At 62.2% G+C, this 16,479-nt stretch overlaps 1 protein-coding gene across 2 annotated transcripts; it reads right to left on the bottom strand.

The window, feature by feature from the left end:
- Window positions 1–848: 848 nt before the first annotated feature.
- IGSF8 (immunoglobulin superfamily member 8) lies at window positions 849–7,881 on the bottom strand. Of its 2 annotated transcripts, none has more exons than XM_058700240.1 (7): window positions 7,613–7,881; window positions 4,192–4,569; window positions 3,045–3,506; window positions 2,290–2,697; window positions 1,674–2,087; window positions 1,263–1,393; window positions 849–1,110 (listed from the first exon to the last, which is right to left on the bottom strand). In XM_058700240.1, the coding sequence occupies exons 1-6, from the start codon at window positions 7,674–7,676 to the stop codon at window positions 1,278–1,280; spliced, it is 1,842 nt and encodes a 613-aa protein (XP_058556223.1). In that variant the 5' UTR covers window positions 7,677–7,881; the 3' UTR covers window positions 849–1,110; window positions 1,263–1,277. The 2 variants fall into 2 exon arrangements, with proteins under 2 accessions (XP_058556223.1, XP_058556224.1); XM_058700241.1 differs by lacking the exon at window positions 7,613–7,881 and adding an exon at window positions 4,670–5,231.
- Between the last annotated feature and the right edge of the window lie 8,598 nt (window positions 7,882–16,479).

Below are 16,479 nucleotides of genomic sequence, written 5' to 3'. Positions count from 1 at the left end.
GCACCACCGTGCACGGTGCAGGGAGTCAGGAGACCTGGACTGTACTCCCGACACGGTCGCTAATTAGCTCTGGGACTCTGGGCAAGTTATACCCCTTCTCTGGGCCTCAGTTTCCCCTCCTGTAAAAATAACACTTAGAAAACTAGTAATGTCGAGAAAACTCGATAACTGTTTAAACAGCTGCATTAAAAGAGGTAAACTGGGTGCCCCGAAGGTGCAGGGCAGCTAAGAATTTTCAGATCGGAGACTCTTGAAGCAAAGACAAGTTTGAGGGGCCCTTGGGGCACTGGAAGGGAGATGGGCCAAGGCCTGGGGGGTACAGGCAGGCTGTGGGGGACATTATGGGGGGGCTCTGTGGACCCAGGCCCTCGCCTGGCTGCCGTCCTCCCCACCCCCCAGGGGGCTGTGCTCTGGGGCATCTGTTGGGCTGCGAGACAGAATAAGGAAGATCCGGAGGGAAAATGGGAGGAGTCAGGTCCGAGACCCTGAGGACCAAGAATGAGAAGGCAGAGGGGTGTGGGGAGCTCAAAAAAGGGCTCTTCAGAAGCCCCTACCCCGCAACATGGGAGGAGGCTGGGAGAGGGGGCCCGGCTCGGTGCACTCACCCCCTCTCTGTGCTCCCCTCCCCGAGGAGGAGCCCCGACAGGGATTGGCAGGGCACTGACAGCTCAGGCAGCAGATGGGACCCAGGTGTCCCCTCCTGGGGTGGGTGGCTCGGCCCACAGAGGCCAGATGGTGTTTATGGTGGGAAGGAAGGCCTGAGTCGTCCAGAATAGGCGATCAGCCCCCCAACAGACCGCCTGGCCACACCCCTCGGCCCCAGGGCAGGAAGGCACGCCAGCCCTGGGTTCTATAAAACAAGTTTATTCACATTTTAGAAAAACTAATTCTAGGACAGGGGATGGTCTCCCCGTGGGATGGGCATGAGATCAACGACAGAAGGCCAGAGCGGGGAGCCGGGAAGGGAGGAGTGGGGGCTGGGGGCCACGGCCCCCGCTCTGGGTGGGGAGGTCAAATAAATTAAAGGAAGGGGGGACAGAGGGAGAGGGGAGCCAGGCAGCCAGAAGTGCTCTTGGAGCTGGGCCGGAAGACAGTCCACACCTGCGAGAACTGGGGAGAGAGCGCGGGGTACGCTAAGGACGGAGCCCCGGTGCCCGCTTCTCCCCCAGGCGGGGCCGGGGAGGGGCACGCACCCCAGCACGCGGTGGCGGGGAGGCCGGGGCTGGGGGGAGACAGCAAGGTCGGGGGTTCTTTGCCCTCACCTGGGGAGCAACGGGTCACCGTTTTCGAAGCCTCTTCATGAAGCAGCAGGTGATGGTACCAAGGACAGTGGCGCCCGTGACTAAGGCGACCCCAGCGCCCACCAGCAGGGGCACAAACAGGGTGTCCAGGGCTGGGAGAGAGCGGACGGCTCCGTTCAGCCCGGGGTGCCACTACCCTGCCACGCCCACGTCCCAGCGCCCTCGCTGCCGGGTCGCGGGCCCCCTTCCTCCATTCCCAGACGGCGCCCCCTGCCCTCTCCTCCCAGACCAGGTTCAGCGGGGATGCTGGGGCCAGAATGGGACGAAAGCGGGTTTTCACGCAGGAGAAGGGGGGACGGGAGCATGAGGGGCACATGGGAGGGGCAGAACAAGGGCCCCGGCCGAAGCGGGGGCCGGGCAGGGGTCGCTCACCGTGCGTGTAGGGGTACACCGTGACGGGCCCCGAGCGAGCGCTGCCGGCCTGGTACCAGCTGTAGTCGGCATGCCGCACCCAGGCGCTGGGGGCGCAGTGGTACACGCCTTCGTCCTCGGGCCCCAGGCCGTGCAGCCTCAGCCGGTGGCTGCGGGGCCCCACCAGCTCCACGCTGACCGGGCCTCCTCCAGGCCGGACGCCCAGCTCTGCCACGCCGTCCTGGCCCACGCCGCCCACCAGCCGGGCAGGTGCAGGGCTCAGCTCCCCTTCCTCGGGTCGCTCCACCCACCAGCTGGCAGCCAGGCGCAGCCCCGGGGGGCCGCCGCGCACAGAGATGTTGCAGAGCAAGGAGGCCGTCTCCCCACGGTACACGGTGCCTCCCGCCAGCCAGGCCACGGCCTCCAGCACCACGCCTGCAGGACGAGGACGAGGACGTGGGGTCAGAGGGGTGTGGGGTCGGGACTGCTGTCCGAGCGACACCCCAGTCCTGAAGAAGAGAAGCGGGGAGACCGAGGCATGGCAGCAGCCGGGGCGGAGCAGGGGGGGATGCACAGAAGCAGAAGGAAGAGGTCCCACCAGCCCCGGACCCTGGCCAGGCCCCAGCCACCCCCTCACCTTCCTCCCGCACGTGCACCGGGAGTGGCCGGGAGCGGGCACTGGCTGCTTCTCGAAGCCGAGCCCCAGACCCTCGGACGTAAGCCTTGGCCAGGCAGCGGTAGGTGCCCGCGTCACCTGGCCTGGCAGCCTCCAGCCGGAGCCGGTAGGTTCTGGACGCCACCTTCTCCATGGCGATGTGCCGGCCTTCATAGCCGGGGCCCAGGCTGCCCACACCCTCTGTGTCCAGCTGGGCTACCAGGCGGCCGGGCCCAGGGGCCCCGGCAGGGGCCATCTCCCAGCCCACAGAGTACGCAGCGTGGCGGCCCGGCGGGGGCAGCGCCCCGGACACGTTGCACAGCAGTTCCAAGGGCTCTCCGGGGCCGATCCGCCGTTCCCCGGGCCCCACGGCCACTGCCAGCTGGCTGGCTGCAACACAGGACGGGGAAGGGGCGTCACGGAGGCAGCAGGGGGCACAGAGCTCCTGACTCCCCACCTGTAGTTGTCTCCTGGACAGCGGCACTGTCACAGGGTAGGACCGTGGCGCCCACCCAGGGCCTGACTCTTGGCCCTTGGCCATGGCCCTCCCATCTCCACACCCAACTTCGGAGCAGAGAAAACCCACCACGGGAGGGAAGTGATGCAAACGGGACGGCTCACTGGGGAAGACGGGCTCCCTGGAGTCGGGGCAGGGACCGTCCGGTGCCCGCCCTCGGCCGCGGGGCCCACTGCGACACCACAGCCCCCAGCTCCCACCGTGGGCCCGTGGCACTCACACAGCGTCTGCACGTCCACGTGGGCCAGGACAGCTCTCTTCTCCGCGATCTGGGCCCAGCTGCCGTCGGGATCCTGAATCCACTCGGCAGCCGTGCAGTGGTAGGTGCCCGCGTCCTCGGCCTGGGCGCCCCCCACCACCATGCGGTAGCGCTCGGCCCCCTCCTTGCCCAGCCGCAGCTCCCCTGCAGCCAGCCGCTCGGCATAGGGAGCCCCAGCCTCCACGGCCAGGTCGGGCCGGAGCCCCACGACTTCCTGCAGCGTCGCTCGCCCTACGGGCGCCTCGGGCACCGCTCTCCCGAAGGACACGGCCAGGTGCGTGTGCTTCTGCGTGCTCGTCCGCGCCAGGCAGCCCAGCGCCAGCTCCTGCCCCTCGTGCACCGTCAGGCGAGGCGGTGAAGTGGGGGCCTGGCGGCCTCGGGGCCCCGGGGGGGTGGCAGACACCTGCAGCGCGTCTGGAAGAACTGGAGAGAACAGCCGGAGTGGGGGAGGGCCGGGAGCCGGTGGCCCTCGTTGCCGTTCCCCGCGTACCACCTGCTTCCTGAAATGGACCGTGGTGAGCTCCTACCGGGCCGGGTGATCTCTTCTCTAACCCAGTGGTGCCAGGGACGGTGCGGGGCACCCCACAGGCGCTCAACAAATACTTGTCAAAGTTCACAGCCCAGCCCGTCGCCTACTCACCCGTATGTGTGGAGCCGACCCCTGTTTGAACTACAGAAAAGTGGCTCTGTCCTCCTTCCCAGAACACAAAGAAATATAAGAGAGCAAGAATGTCACGTGGCCTCACTCCTCCTACCCTACCTCCACTTCCTCCCCCTCCGCCCCCAGATCTGGACCCTGGAATCTCCAGGAATGGCCTCTATTCACCCCAGCAGGCTCCCCCCACCCGGGAATGGAGGCGACTGGCTCCCCCTTTCCCCGGAGGTAGCTCCATAGAACAGGAAGAGCCAGCAGCTGGAACGAAGAGATCTCGGTTAGAGGCCCAGACCGGCCACCGGCCTGCGGGCGATGTTGCGCGAGTCCCGTAACCCCTTTGGGCCTCAGCTTCCCCAGCTGCAAAACCTGAGGGGTGGTTAGACAGGTCCCTCCTGGCCCCGACGCTGCGCCTTCTGCGTGGGTGGGCCTCGCCCCCCCACCCAGGGCCGCTACCTCTCAGCTCCACCTTGCCGCTGTAGCTGCCCAGGTAGCGGGTGTCCGTGGACGGGGTGTAGCACTCGTAAATGCCAGCATCCTGGGCCTGTAGGCGGGCGATCCTGAGCACCACGGCGTCCCCCTGGAGACGCTGCACCTGCACCTCACCGGCCGCCACGCGGGGCCCGAAGACAGCGTAGGAGAAACGGGCATCCCTGGTGCTGACGATGCCCAGCGCGGCCTCTGGGGCCTCAGGCCTGTAGAGGAACCACTCGAAGTCCTGCTGGGCAGGGCCCTCGTAGCCACTGACGTTGCAGGGGATGGAGACGGCCGTGCCAGCCACGCGGTACAGGGGCCCCTGTGGGACCAGCACCTCCCGGGCGAAGCACTCGGCTCCTGTAGGGAAGGACGGGAGATGCCAGAGATGCCTGGGTCCCCACCGCATCGCCCACTACCAGCCCCGCTCTTGACCCCTGCCCAATGAAGGACCGGAAACCTGGGGAAGGCTGGGACCCAGCTGGGACCCAGGGAAAGGATGCCGGGAGGTAAGACACCTGGATCTCGAGTTGGTCACAGACCCGGGTTTGCCTCAGGACCCAGAAACACCCCATTTCCGGCGGGTCAGAAGTAAGGCCCCTACGGGCAGAAAGAAGTCTATCTGCTTCCGTTCCTTGATTCCAGCTGTACCTGGATTCCCTCCCCCATTTCCCCGCTCTCGTGCGTTCTGGGCCCGGTCAGCGGAGCCTTCCAGCTAAGGGACTCAGTCCCCACGTCCCTCTCCTTTGTTAGAGGGGAGCTGGCAAAATCTTGCCTAGAAGGGCGGGTTGGCTCAGCTGTGTCACCTGGACCAGGGGACTCCAGACAATGGAGCCAGTGGCCCAAGCAGGACAGGGCACAGACCCAGTCAGTTCTCACCACACAATGCCCTCCCCTCCCCGTCCAGCTGTGCCATGACCTCACTGCTTCTCCCATCCCACAGGGCTGCCGAGGTGGCTGAGGCTTATGGGGCAAGAACCAGCCTCTGCCCTGGCCTCTGGGGGCAGAAGATCGCTCCCCCAGCCGCAGCCCCACCCCCAATCTTCTAGGCTGACCCAGTGGATGCACAAAGCCCCCCTCCCAACTCCCTAACGAAAGCCTTCATTTGCATACGGTGTGCATTCATTTACATAAGGTTCCCTCTGTGTTGGGAGGGGCAAACTCGGGCCACCCCTTCCTGTCTTTCTCTCCTCAGACAGGCCAAAGTTCTCTTCTTCCCCATGCTGCCCCCACCTCCAGGCCCTACGCTGCCCCCAGCAGATACTCCTGAGGCCCTTGGAGGGGTCTGCTTCTTCCTTCTCTCCTTGCATCCATCCTTCCGTAGCCCCACTGGATAAGATCACAGAACTCCAGTAAGGAGGGCTGGGCCAGCCCCCTGCCTCCATTTCACACATGAGAAATGTTCAGGCAGAAGTATAATGTCTTGACCAAGACCCTACTATCCTTAGATGGCTTCCACAGGTCCCTGCAGAGCGACAAAGCCAGGGAAGAAGAGGGGGAAATCCTAGCAGAGGCCCGGGGAGACCGACCTCACTAACCAGAATTCCCATCACTCCCAGGGGCATACCCAGGGCCTTTCTGCAGAGGCTGGAGAAAAACACCAAGTTTGTGGTCAAGTTCTGCTCTCTGGCTCCTCCAGAAGCTGGGCTCTTAGCCCTTTCCTGTGGCTGAGTCCAGGGAGGAGGGAGGCACTTGCGGTCGCTTGGGTTCAGCAGGTTGGGTCCCGGCCCCAGCCCCATGCCCCGTGCCCAGCTGCATGGACACATCCCTTGTTCTCCCAAGCTGGTTTCCACACTGGAGGAGAGCTAAGAGCTTCCATTCTGACAATGAGTGAGCCTGTGACTCAGGAGGGCCCTACCCTAGGGCATTTCATAATCTAGGTGACGGTGGAGACAGCTGAGCTGACACCTTTGGGCCCCCGGGCAGACTCTGCTCAGAAGGGCCCCCTCCCACCTTCCTGGCTCCACAGCTGCTGATGCTTGGAGATCCCCATGGGAAAGTCAGCCAGCCGCCTTAGGAAACCAGCTGCCAGGCAGCTCCCTTCCCAGCCAGAGCGGGGAGGAGGGGCAGACACCTGCTTTGGGGTCCATCGGATCTGGGTTCGAATCCAAGCCCTAGCGCTCACTAGATGTGTTCTCTGGGGCAAGTCACTTCACTTTCCTCATCTTCGGAATGAATGGAAATACCCGCACGCAGTGGGCAGGCAGATCTCTGTGGTCTCTTCCAAGTCTGTGCCCCACCCCTCCCCAACTCCTCTGGGCCCTTCCACTCCACACTGCCCACTGGGGACAACGGGCCAACTGCTAGGCAACTGGGCCCCACAGCAACTCCCTCCTGCCTCCCACCCAGGGCTCCAAGGAGAGGCCTCATTCTGTTTCCCCAGGGCCCAGGGACCTATGCAGCCAGGGGCGAGGCTCTGCTTGGCACAGCGGTGGGGCTTTGGTCTGGAAACAGGCTGCTGGGGCTACGTCGTCAGCCTGTGCCTTGACTATGGCAGCTTTGAATCTGGGTGGCAAGGCCACCCCCACGCGGTGCTCTTTCTTGCTTCAAGGGCTCGGGTCTCCCCAACATCTGTACAGGCAGCCTCCCTGTCTGGAAGCCACGCTCCTCCCCAGACAAGCTCCTAAGGGAACCCTCCAGTTCAGGCCAAAAACAACAGCACTGTCAGGGCCCTGACGCATCCACCCAGCGGTGGCCAGAACACCTCGCCATGATCACCCACCCCCACGGATGCAGGGTGCTTGGAGATCCCAGCATCAGTCCATGGATTCTGCTTTCCCCTGAGGCGGGGAAGGTGGGGGGGACTAAGGGGGTGTGACCAGCGGTGGGGGGGCTACAGAGTCAAGTGCGACCTGAGAGAGAGAAAGTGGGCAAAGAGAGACCCAGCCCCGCGCGGAGGCGGCGTAAGAGGCGGAAGTGCCCCAAACATCAGATGATGAAGTGGGGCGGAGGGGAACCATCAGGGGAGACTGAACTTCAAAGATTATGGGCAGAACCGGCCCCTGGGCCTCCAGCCAACTCCGGGCAATTACGAAGACGGGCGAGCACTGCCCACGCAGGGAGGGCACTCAGAGCTGGGCCTGAAGCTCAGTGTGAGGCGGAGGGAGACGTAGCATTTGGGCGCAGAGACCCCAGGACCTGAGTACGCCGACTGAGAGGTGGGGCCGACCCCGCGGCCTGGGGGTGGCACCTCGGTGGGTCCTCAGTGGGCCCCAGCCCGGGGCCTAGAGCTGGGGGTCTGGCTCGGCGGGCAGCTGGGCGCCGAGCTCGGGGAGGCTCGAGGCGCCCCTGACGGAGAAACGGGTGCGAGGGGCCCCGAAACGCTGGGGAGGTGGGCCGGGCCGAGCGCCAGGTGGCAGGCACCTGCCGGCAGGGTTGGGGGCCGGGGCGGGGGCCGGCTTACCCAGCATTAGCAGCAGCAGGAGCAGCAGCAGCGGGAGCCGCGGCGAGAGACCGAGGGCGCCCATCCTGCGCGGCCGGCTTTGGGGAGGCTCCGGGGGTCGGCGCGGGCTCTGAGTGGACGGGGGCTCGGGGGGCGCATGCCCGGGTAGGGGGCACGAAGCGGAGCAGCGAGGCGCGGGTGCACGCAACGGAGCCGAGCGGCGCGGGCGCTTCCAAGTCCCCTCCCTCCCCCTTCCTCTTCCTACCGCTTTCCCTCCTTCCGCGGAGACCATTCCCGCCCCGCCCCGCCCCAAGCCCCGCCCCGACCCCGCCTGCCCCTGGCCCCGCCCCGGAGCCCGGGCTCCACCCCGCCCCTAGCCCCGCCCCGCCCCGATCTCGGTCCCAGCCCCACCCCAACCCCTCATCCCGAGCTCTCCCAGACCCCGGACCCTGGACCCGTCCCGTCTCCGCTCCGTACCCGGACCCTGGGCCCCCTCAGACCCCGGACCCCGGACCCGCTCAGAGCCTCCCAGACCCCGGTCCCAGAACTAACCTGACTTCTGACCCCGGCCCCGCTCCGCCCTTCTCGGTCCGGGCTCCGCCCCAGCCCCGACTTCAGCCCCGCCCCGACGCCGGGACCGGGCCCGACCCGCCTACCTGGGTCCGGGCTCCGCCCCGACCCCCGGCCGGCACCAGGGGGCGGCACTTGGGCTCAGCCAAATCCCTACCCCGCATCGTCCCGCCGCCCCGCACCTTCCGGCCTCTCCCTGAGAGTTGGGTGAGGGGGCCTTGGGGTCAGTCAGGTGACTGGCCACGCACTTAGGATCCAGTCACTTGCCGTGGGCCGTTAGGCCTCGCTGCAAACCCCGCTCAAGTGAGGATGGGCGGGACCCAGGAGTTCCGGAATGCGGAGGGCCGGGGGCTGAAGGGCGCAGCCAGGCCTCACAAGGTCGCGGGAGACCTGTTTGCCAACCCCTCGGGGCAGAACCAGAGGGAGTGGGTTAGGAGGGTGCGCCGTCTGGGCGCCATCACTTCCTGGTTGGGGATCCCGTCCAGTTGGTTAACTTCCTTCACCCTGTTTCCCTGGTGGCACACTGGACTGAGACGACATCCACCCCAAGGCGCTTTTGTGGCGATTAATTGACATAATGTACACGAGGTTCTTGGCACAGATGACACGGAATAGGAGATAGGGTGTTTATGGGGTTTAGTTTTCGTTTTTGAATGATTATTTAAACCGCTTCCTGAGAGAGGTTTTGCTTAGCGTTTATAGGAGCAGCGAGGCGATTGCATGAAGGAGTCTGTCTCCAGCGAGGAGAGCTGGACTCCGCTGGCACTGGGAACGGTGGGGCCTGCCCAGGAGGCGGGAGGATGGGAAGAGGGTCTCTTCCCAGCCACGGAGCAGGTGGGGCATGGGCAGGTGCAGGAAGGATGGGGCCAGGTAGGAGAAGGGACAGCCAGGTCTGCAAAGCTTAGGCTGTCAAAGGAGCCGTCCCTGGGAAGTGACCCCACAGCCCATGCCCCTCCCAGTCCCCACCCCCTCCCAGTCCTTTTACAGAGGAGGAAACTGAGGCCCCAAGAGGGGAAGTGACAGAGGTCACACCAGATCTTCCCTGGATACAGTCAGTGCCTGGCTCAGAGGAGGTGCTCAGTTGAAGCCACATTCAGAGATCAAAGAAACTCTTTAGCAGAATGCGGATCTCACCAAGGACAGCCCTCCCTCCCAAGACTTCCAGGACTGGCCCAGGGTGCCTGTTTCCTCCCACTCTGAGATATTCACAGCCTGATTTCTCCAGATCCATTTCACCTAAATCCATCCCTGGGTGGGACTGAGCTATGTGAAAACGGAAAGGCATAGGGAAGCTTTAAAGGAAAACCGCTCTCCCTTTTGGGGGGGGAGCAGAGTGCACTTACTCTGCCTTCCTGATGCTTGAGAGCTGGGAGACGTTGCCCATCCGATCGTCCCAATGCCGTTTATGGGATGCCTACGCAGTAGGCCCTCCCGGGTATCGTTTCTTTTTTTTTTTAATTTTTTTTTTCAACGGTTTTTATTTATTTTTGGGACAGAGAGAGACAGAGCACGAACGGGGGAGGGGCAGAGAGAGAGGGAGACACAGAATCGGAAACAGGCTCCAGGCTCCGAGCCACCAGCCCAGAGCCTGACGCGGGGCTCGAACTCACGGACCGCGAGATCGTGACCTGGCTGAAGTCGGACGCTCAACCGACTGCGCCACCCAGGCGCCCCCCGGGTATCGTTTCTAGTCTTTACAGCATATTTTGCCAGATGGTGTCATTTAACAGATGAGAAACTGGAGGTTCAGAGAGGTTAAGCGTTTTCGCCAAGGCCGCACAGCTTTTAAGTGGCCAGTGTCTGATGAGCTCAGGCCTGTCTGTCCCCAGAGCCCCAAATCTTCCCACATCCCACTGTCTCCCTTCTCAAGCTTCTGCAGCCTATAAACTTAGTCAACAAACACTGACTAGGCCAGGCCTGGTGCTGGGCACCGGAGATGCTGCGACAAGCGAGGCAGACCCCGTCGCCTGCCTTCAGGGAACATACGGCCGTGCCAGGGAGACAGGCCATAAGCAAGGAACAACCCACCCCCAATGTGAGCGTTATGAGAGGGGACACTCGGGTTGCTGAGAACATCCTATGGCTTGGGGCTGGGAGGGAGCCGGCGCAGGTAGCTGCTGAGGGCAGGACTGCTGTTCCCGGTGGGGCTGAAGCCAGAACCCGTTTCTTCCGCGAGCCCCTCCCTGGACCGGGAGTTCCGGAGGCCGCCAGCAGGGGGCGCCCAGGGCCCAGGCCCGAGTCCCGCTTATGTAACCGGCAGCGCTGAGGGGGAGGAGAGCAGGCCCAGCACCGGGGCGCGTCGCGCAGCAGACGGACGCCCGCACCCGCCAAAACACAGAGCAGCTTCGTACCGAGGCAGACGTCACTCACACGCCGCGACAGAGCGACGCACAGACACATGCACACAACACAGGCGCCCGCGCTGCGGGGGAGGGACACACCCTGTAGACGGGAGAGTGCCCCTGTACCCTCCCCGGGTGGCCCCTAAAAAGCCACACAGGCCCACCTGACGCCTTGGCTGATGCTTGTGGAGCTGTGAGCGGAGAAAGGAGGAAGGCCGGCTGAGACAGGAGGGAGGGGGCCTGGGATTGAAGAGAGACACGGGGGAGGGGTGCACCGGTGGGCGCGGAGGGGGCCCTCCACCCTGTGGCACCACCTGCTGCCCACGAACCCCACGAACAAGGGGTTGCACTGAGTGTCGTCAGAAAATAGTTGAGATCCGTGATCTGCCTTAAAACGACTTCTAATCCGGGGGCGCCTGGGTGGCTCAGTCCATTAAAGGTCGGACTCTGGCCCAGGTCACGATCTCATAGCTCGTGCCTTGGAGCCCCTGGTGTTGGGCTGTGTGCCGACAGCTCGGGAGCCTGGAGGAGCCTGCTTCGGATTCTGCGTCTTCCTCTCGCTCTGCCCCTTTCCTGTTCATGCTCTGCCTCTCAAAAATACATAAACGTTAAAAAATTTCTTTTTAAAGACGACTTCTAATCCGACGGAGGTGTCACACATTATGGGCACAACTACGAAGACGTGGTTTGCTGAGAGGCACGCTCAAAGACTGGACGGTTAACGTGTCTTGACCCGTGCCAGGCGCGTGATTTAATCTCACTTAGTCCTGGCCGGAACCTTGGGAGGTTAGTGCTATTATTATCCCTGGGAGGAAACTGAGGCGGACGGAAGTACAGGAACACGTCCAAGGTAAATGGATTGGTGACTGTCCAAACGCAGGTTTGAGCCTAGGATTGTTTGAGGTGTGGAAGAGCCTGGGCTTCTGACCCCCCGTGACGTGACTTCTTGAAGGCAAACGTGGACCCAGCACTCACAAGCACAGACCCAGCCGTGGACACAGGCAGCGCCTTGAAGATGTGACAAATGCATCAAAGACACAGAGACGCATACCCGGCAGACGTCAGACACAGGGAACGCCACACACACACACACACACACACACACACACACATACACACTCGCACACACACGTAGTCCTTAGCTCACACACACTCTATCTCTCTTTCTCTCTCTCTCATGTGTACAAATCCCAGCTCGGTGGAGCTAAGGGTCACACAGAGGAATGTCCTATGATCTATGTGTGTTTATAAGGCCGTGACCGTACCGCCTGATGAGCCATATTTTCCCACCCTCCAAAAAGGGAAACTTCTCTCTGCCGACTTGCTGGAGAGGCTCAGGCAAAGAGACAAGACAGAGCTAGAGCCAAAACGCCCCTTCGCCCCAGCTCGCACCGAAACGAGAGGCTTCCACGCCGGGACCCAGGTGCACGCCCGCAAAACCGGAGTCATCTCCCGCACCCACACACATGCCTACTGGACCCTCTCCCTCCTTCCTCCCCAGCCAGGCACCCCACCCTCATGAGGGACTCCTGCACTAGCCTGTGTGTGTGTGTGTGTGTGTGTGTGTGTTCTCTGAACCTTCCTCTTGTCCTGGCTGAGCCCACACTCCTTCCCCAGCTCTCAAACCCTATGCCAAAGGTGTAGACAGCTGTTCAAGAACAGAGGGGCCCCAGTGCCACTGCTGGCCTCAGCATGACCTGGCCCTGACTCCCAGGGAGGCCCTGCCATTTCTATACCCAGGATTAGCGCCAGCTGCCACCCACTCCCGAATGCCAAGGATGGATCCCTTTGAGCTGGAATCCCCTCGCCCGCCCTCCCTGGCTCCCCAGTCCGGGAGTGCTGGTTGCCTGGGCTCCTCCCCCTCCCCAGAGGCTCCCTCTCCCCCTCGCCCAGCCAGCTGATGGCACAGACATCCCAGTGGAGGGTAGCCCGGAGCTGAGGCAGCCCCCGCAATGTGTCGCTGGTTCCCCAGCCCAGCAGCCTGGGGGTGGGGGAGTGGGGAGCGGATTAAGGGCAGAAGAAGGCAGCGGTTTGCTAGACAGAGATTTGTGGGCTGCGTCTTCTAGATGAGCCTCAGGGGACAGGAGGTGGTGAGCGCCAGGTGGCTGCCTCTGAGTCATTGAGGTTGAGCAAGGGACAGATTTGGAGAACAGGTCATTGATGAGTTTGTGCACACCCAGCTCTGAGCGAGATGGGGAGGAGGCAGCAGTTGTTTGCTAGTACTTCCTGTGCACCTGCTTTGTGCGGGGCTCCCCGCTAAGCACCCTGCACACTCAGTCCTCCGGTCAGTCCTCCCAGCACCCCGCAGGGCGAGTGCTCTCGTGGCCTGTTTTGCAGATGGGAGAGGAGGCCCCGAGAGGTTATGTAAGTGACCCAAGGTCACCTAGCTACATGGCAGCACTGAGATTCAAATGTAAGCTTTTTGACTCTGGAACATTCTTCTTCCTCCTGCTTCCCTAACCTGCACACTTATTCATATTACACACAAGCATCAGTGCATACGTATTGTATAGGCACGCCTCTACAACCTTTTGAAATAGCTTTTCGGGGCGCCTGGGGGGCTGCGTCGGTTAAGCGACCGACTTCAACTCAGGTCATGATCTAATGGTTTGTGAGTTCGAGCCCCGCGTCGGGCTCTGTGCCGACAGCTCGGAGCCTGGAGCCTGCTTCGGATTCTGTGTCTCCCTCTCTCTCTGCCCCTCCCCCCGCTTGTGCATGCTCTCTCTCTCTCTCTCTCTCTTTCAAAAAGTAAATAAATAAACATTTGAAATACCTTTTCCACCAGCGCAATCCCCAGCTGTTAGCGCATAGTGAGTGTTCAAGAAATGTTTGCTGAATAAATGGATGTGGCTCAGGAAAAGGGGAAATCAGCAAGAGGTGTGTGTGTGTGTGTGTGTGTGTGTGTGTGGCGGTGGCCGAGGCGGCCCCTGGAATACAGGAAGCAGGTGGGTTTCACACACACAGAACCTTCTAGAACTTGAGTGGTATTAGAGGCTCTCTTCTGACTCTGGGCCCCAGCCCTTTAAAGTGCCCTCGGTGGGGAAAGAGAACGGAACCAGGATTCAAGGGTTCTCCGAGGTGGAAGGGGTCTCAACTCTTCCTCTAGCCAGAGGATAGGGAACATGAAGAGAGATCTGGGAAGCGTGTGTGGGAACACACAGCCACCGAGCCCCCCGCTTGTCCCCATCCGCTGCCCAGGTGCCCGTGTTCTTCCCCCTCCCCCCCACCCCCAGCCCCTCCCTCCTCCGCCAGGCACACCTGGACTCTCCAGGGACCCGGCTGAAGAGAGGACAATTGCCCTTTTCCCGGTCCAACCGAAACAAGGGTGGACTTTTTCCAGAGGCCCTCCGTTGGGAAAGTGGAGAGAAAACAAACCCAGAAATAAAGACTACAAAAACAAAGAAGCAGATGGGCCAGCGGGGCGCCCACAGTCCCCTTGCTGGTGGGCCCCCCTCCCCTTGCTCCCAGCACCTCTGCTCTGCGATGCCGGTTCCCACCCGGCCTTGCCGTTCCGGGCCTGTTTCTGTCTACCTCTCCATCTTGGCCGCGAGCTTCTCAAGGCCTCTGCTGTGGCTCTACTTGGCTTTGCCCATGGGGGAGAGCCCAGCACAGTGGCTCACAAGGAGTCAAAGCCCCAGACATTTACCAAGTAATTGAGCCAGCAGGGCGGGGAGGCGGGGTGGGCGGGGGACGGTATGTGGGACAAGTAGGTGAGTGAGAGAGAGGGAAGCCCGGGCTTCCTCCGGGGTGGCCAGATGGCCTCCACGGAGGGCACTGCCCCTGCCTTCCCCGGGTCACTTGCATCCACAGGTTGACGGAAGGCTTCTCCTCCTGTCTCAGAGCCCGAACCTGCCATCCCTCAGGAAACAACCCAGGCGGGCTTCGTGGGCAACCGGGAAGGGCCGGGTTCTGTCCTCTGGGGAGGGAAGGGTGCTGGAGATGGGATTCAGCAGAAGAGGGCACGGCAGTCCCGAGGCCAGGACACAGAAAAGCAAGGCCAGAAAATAACAAGCTACCAGGCACTGAGCATTTGGAGTCTCAACACCACCCTGTACTTAGGGCTGTGAAGGAAACCTAAGCTCAGAGAGGCGGAAAGTTTGTCCAGTGAGCGAAAGCTCTAGGATTCCCTCTCCAGGCATTCTGGACCACGCTGCCCCGCAGCCTCTGCAGGGGACAGACCATCCTCCCTCGAGGGAGCTGGTGTGTTGGGGGGGGGGGGGGGGCGGGCGGCAGCAAAAAGAGTGCGGGTCCAGCCAGCTGGCAGGACCGGGTGATGGGGTGAAGGCCCCTGCGGGTGGGCACTCGGGCCCTGGACGTTGGTGCTGAGGATGTCAGCCCCTGAGCTAGATGTCCCAGAGCGAATGTGTGACTTCTCTCCCAAACCAGTGCCTTCCTTCTGGACCCTGATTTGAGTTAGCTTTGTGCCAGCGTCCCTCCCCCATTTGCAACCTTCCTCCCTCACGGTGATGTGCCATCAGTCGCCAGATCCCGAAATTCTACCTCCCCAAGATCTTTCTCATCTGCGCTCTCCCCTCGTCATTGCCACTGTCTTGTCGCACACCCTCACCACCTCTTGGCTAAATTATTGCCAGAACCTCCTCCTTGTCTCTCCCTTTCAGGGTAACACCCCCGCCCACGCACACACACATACCCCGCAGTCAAGTGAGCCTTCCCAGACCACTACGCCCCTGCTCAAAATTTGGAAACGGCTCCATATTGCTGGTAGCGATATGTCTCAAACCTGCTGGGTGGTAAAAATACCGATTCCCACTCCCTACTGCCGTCCTGTGTCAGAATTTCCAAGAGATGTGCCTGTTCTGTATTTTTAACAAGCACCCCAGGTGATTACTACCGTGAGAGCCTTTTAAGAAACACTGGGATTTAGAACTCCCCCCGGGAAATGGCGCCCCCACCCATCTCCGGTGTGGGCTCTCGTGTTTCTTCTTTGCCCCCCGGGTGCTCCAGGCCTCGGCGCCTTCACCCACATGGTTCCCTCTACGGCACGTGCTCTGTCTGGTTCTCCGAGCCAGATCCTCCCTATCAGTCAAGGCCCAACTAGAAGGCCACCTCCTCCGGAAGGCCTCCTGATTCTGCCGGCTGAGAAGCACCCTCCCCCTTTTCTGAGTTCCCACCGCCCTATAAACCAGCGGCTTCTGCACGAGCCATCCCGGGGATCCTTCTCGGCGCCCTGACAGCCCAGAAGGTCCTCGTGCAGGTTCTGGAACCAGCCTCCCTGAGTTTGAGCCCCAGCTCTCCTAGTTGAGTAAGCTCCACAGGGTCCTTGCGCTTCTGTTTCCCCCTCCAGAAAACAGATTCGTTACGAGGACCCAATTAAGTAACGCATGGAAACCGCCAGAGCAGTAATATGGTGCCTCAGTAGCTGTCACTCCGACGAGCTAGAGAGCCCAGGGACAGGCCGGCTTCCGTGGCTTTCAATCCTGCCGCACACGCAATCATCTGGAGCTTTTAGAGGACACTGATGCCTGGGCCCTCCCTCAGACCCGTTTAAATATGACCGCCGGGGGAGAGGGCCAGGCGGGAGACAGTAACACAAGGGTCGGGATGAGAAGCCCTACCCAGTCAGCCCCTCACTGTATTGGCAGGCCAAGGTCACAGCAGTTAATGGCGGGACCGGTCCTGCGTGGCGAGCCTCTGCCCTCACCCCAGTTCACCCCGAGCTGGAGCAAACGAACAGGAGTCCCCGAGGGCTAGAGGCTGGCCTTGGGCAGAGCCAACTAAGGTGACTAGGTGGCATGAGACTTGGGCAGAAGGGCCGTGGGGGCGGGAGGCTTGTCCGCCTCGGCTGGCACAGTATCCGGGCATAGTCTCCGCACAGCACCTCGTACGGCACCAGGCAGTCGGCACTCAGCAAACGTTGCTTGAATGTCTGAATGATTCGGTGCCGGAAAGGTGCCACCGGCGGGGTCCTGGGGGCCACTCACATCCCCCAAGAGGCAGCGGGTGCTGAGAGCACCC

The sequence above is a fragment of the Neofelis nebulosa genome, chromosome 15, assembly GCF_028018385.1.
Source record: "Neofelis nebulosa isolate mNeoNeb1 chromosome 15, mNeoNeb1.pri, whole genome shotgun sequence".
Taxonomy (NCBI): Eukaryota; Metazoa; Chordata; class Mammalia; order Carnivora; family Felidae; genus Neofelis; species Neofelis nebulosa.
Note: the sequence above shows the minus strand (reverse complement) of the source record. Positions and strands in the feature narration are given on the sequence as shown.

Coding starts and splice junctions, on each gene's coding strand:
- IGSF8 (XM_058700241.1), bottom strand. CDS start 4,784: ATGGGGTGTTTCTGGGTCCTGAGGCAAACCCGGGTCTGTGACCAACTC. Junction 3,507..4,191: donor CGGCAAGGTGGAGCTGAGAG/GTAGCGGCCCTG, acceptor TGTTCTCTCCAG/TTCTTCCAGACGCGCTGCAG. Junction 1,394..1,673: donor GGTGTACCCCTACACGCACG/GTGAGCGACCCC, acceptor GCTCTCTCCCAG/CCCTGGACACCCTGTTTGTG.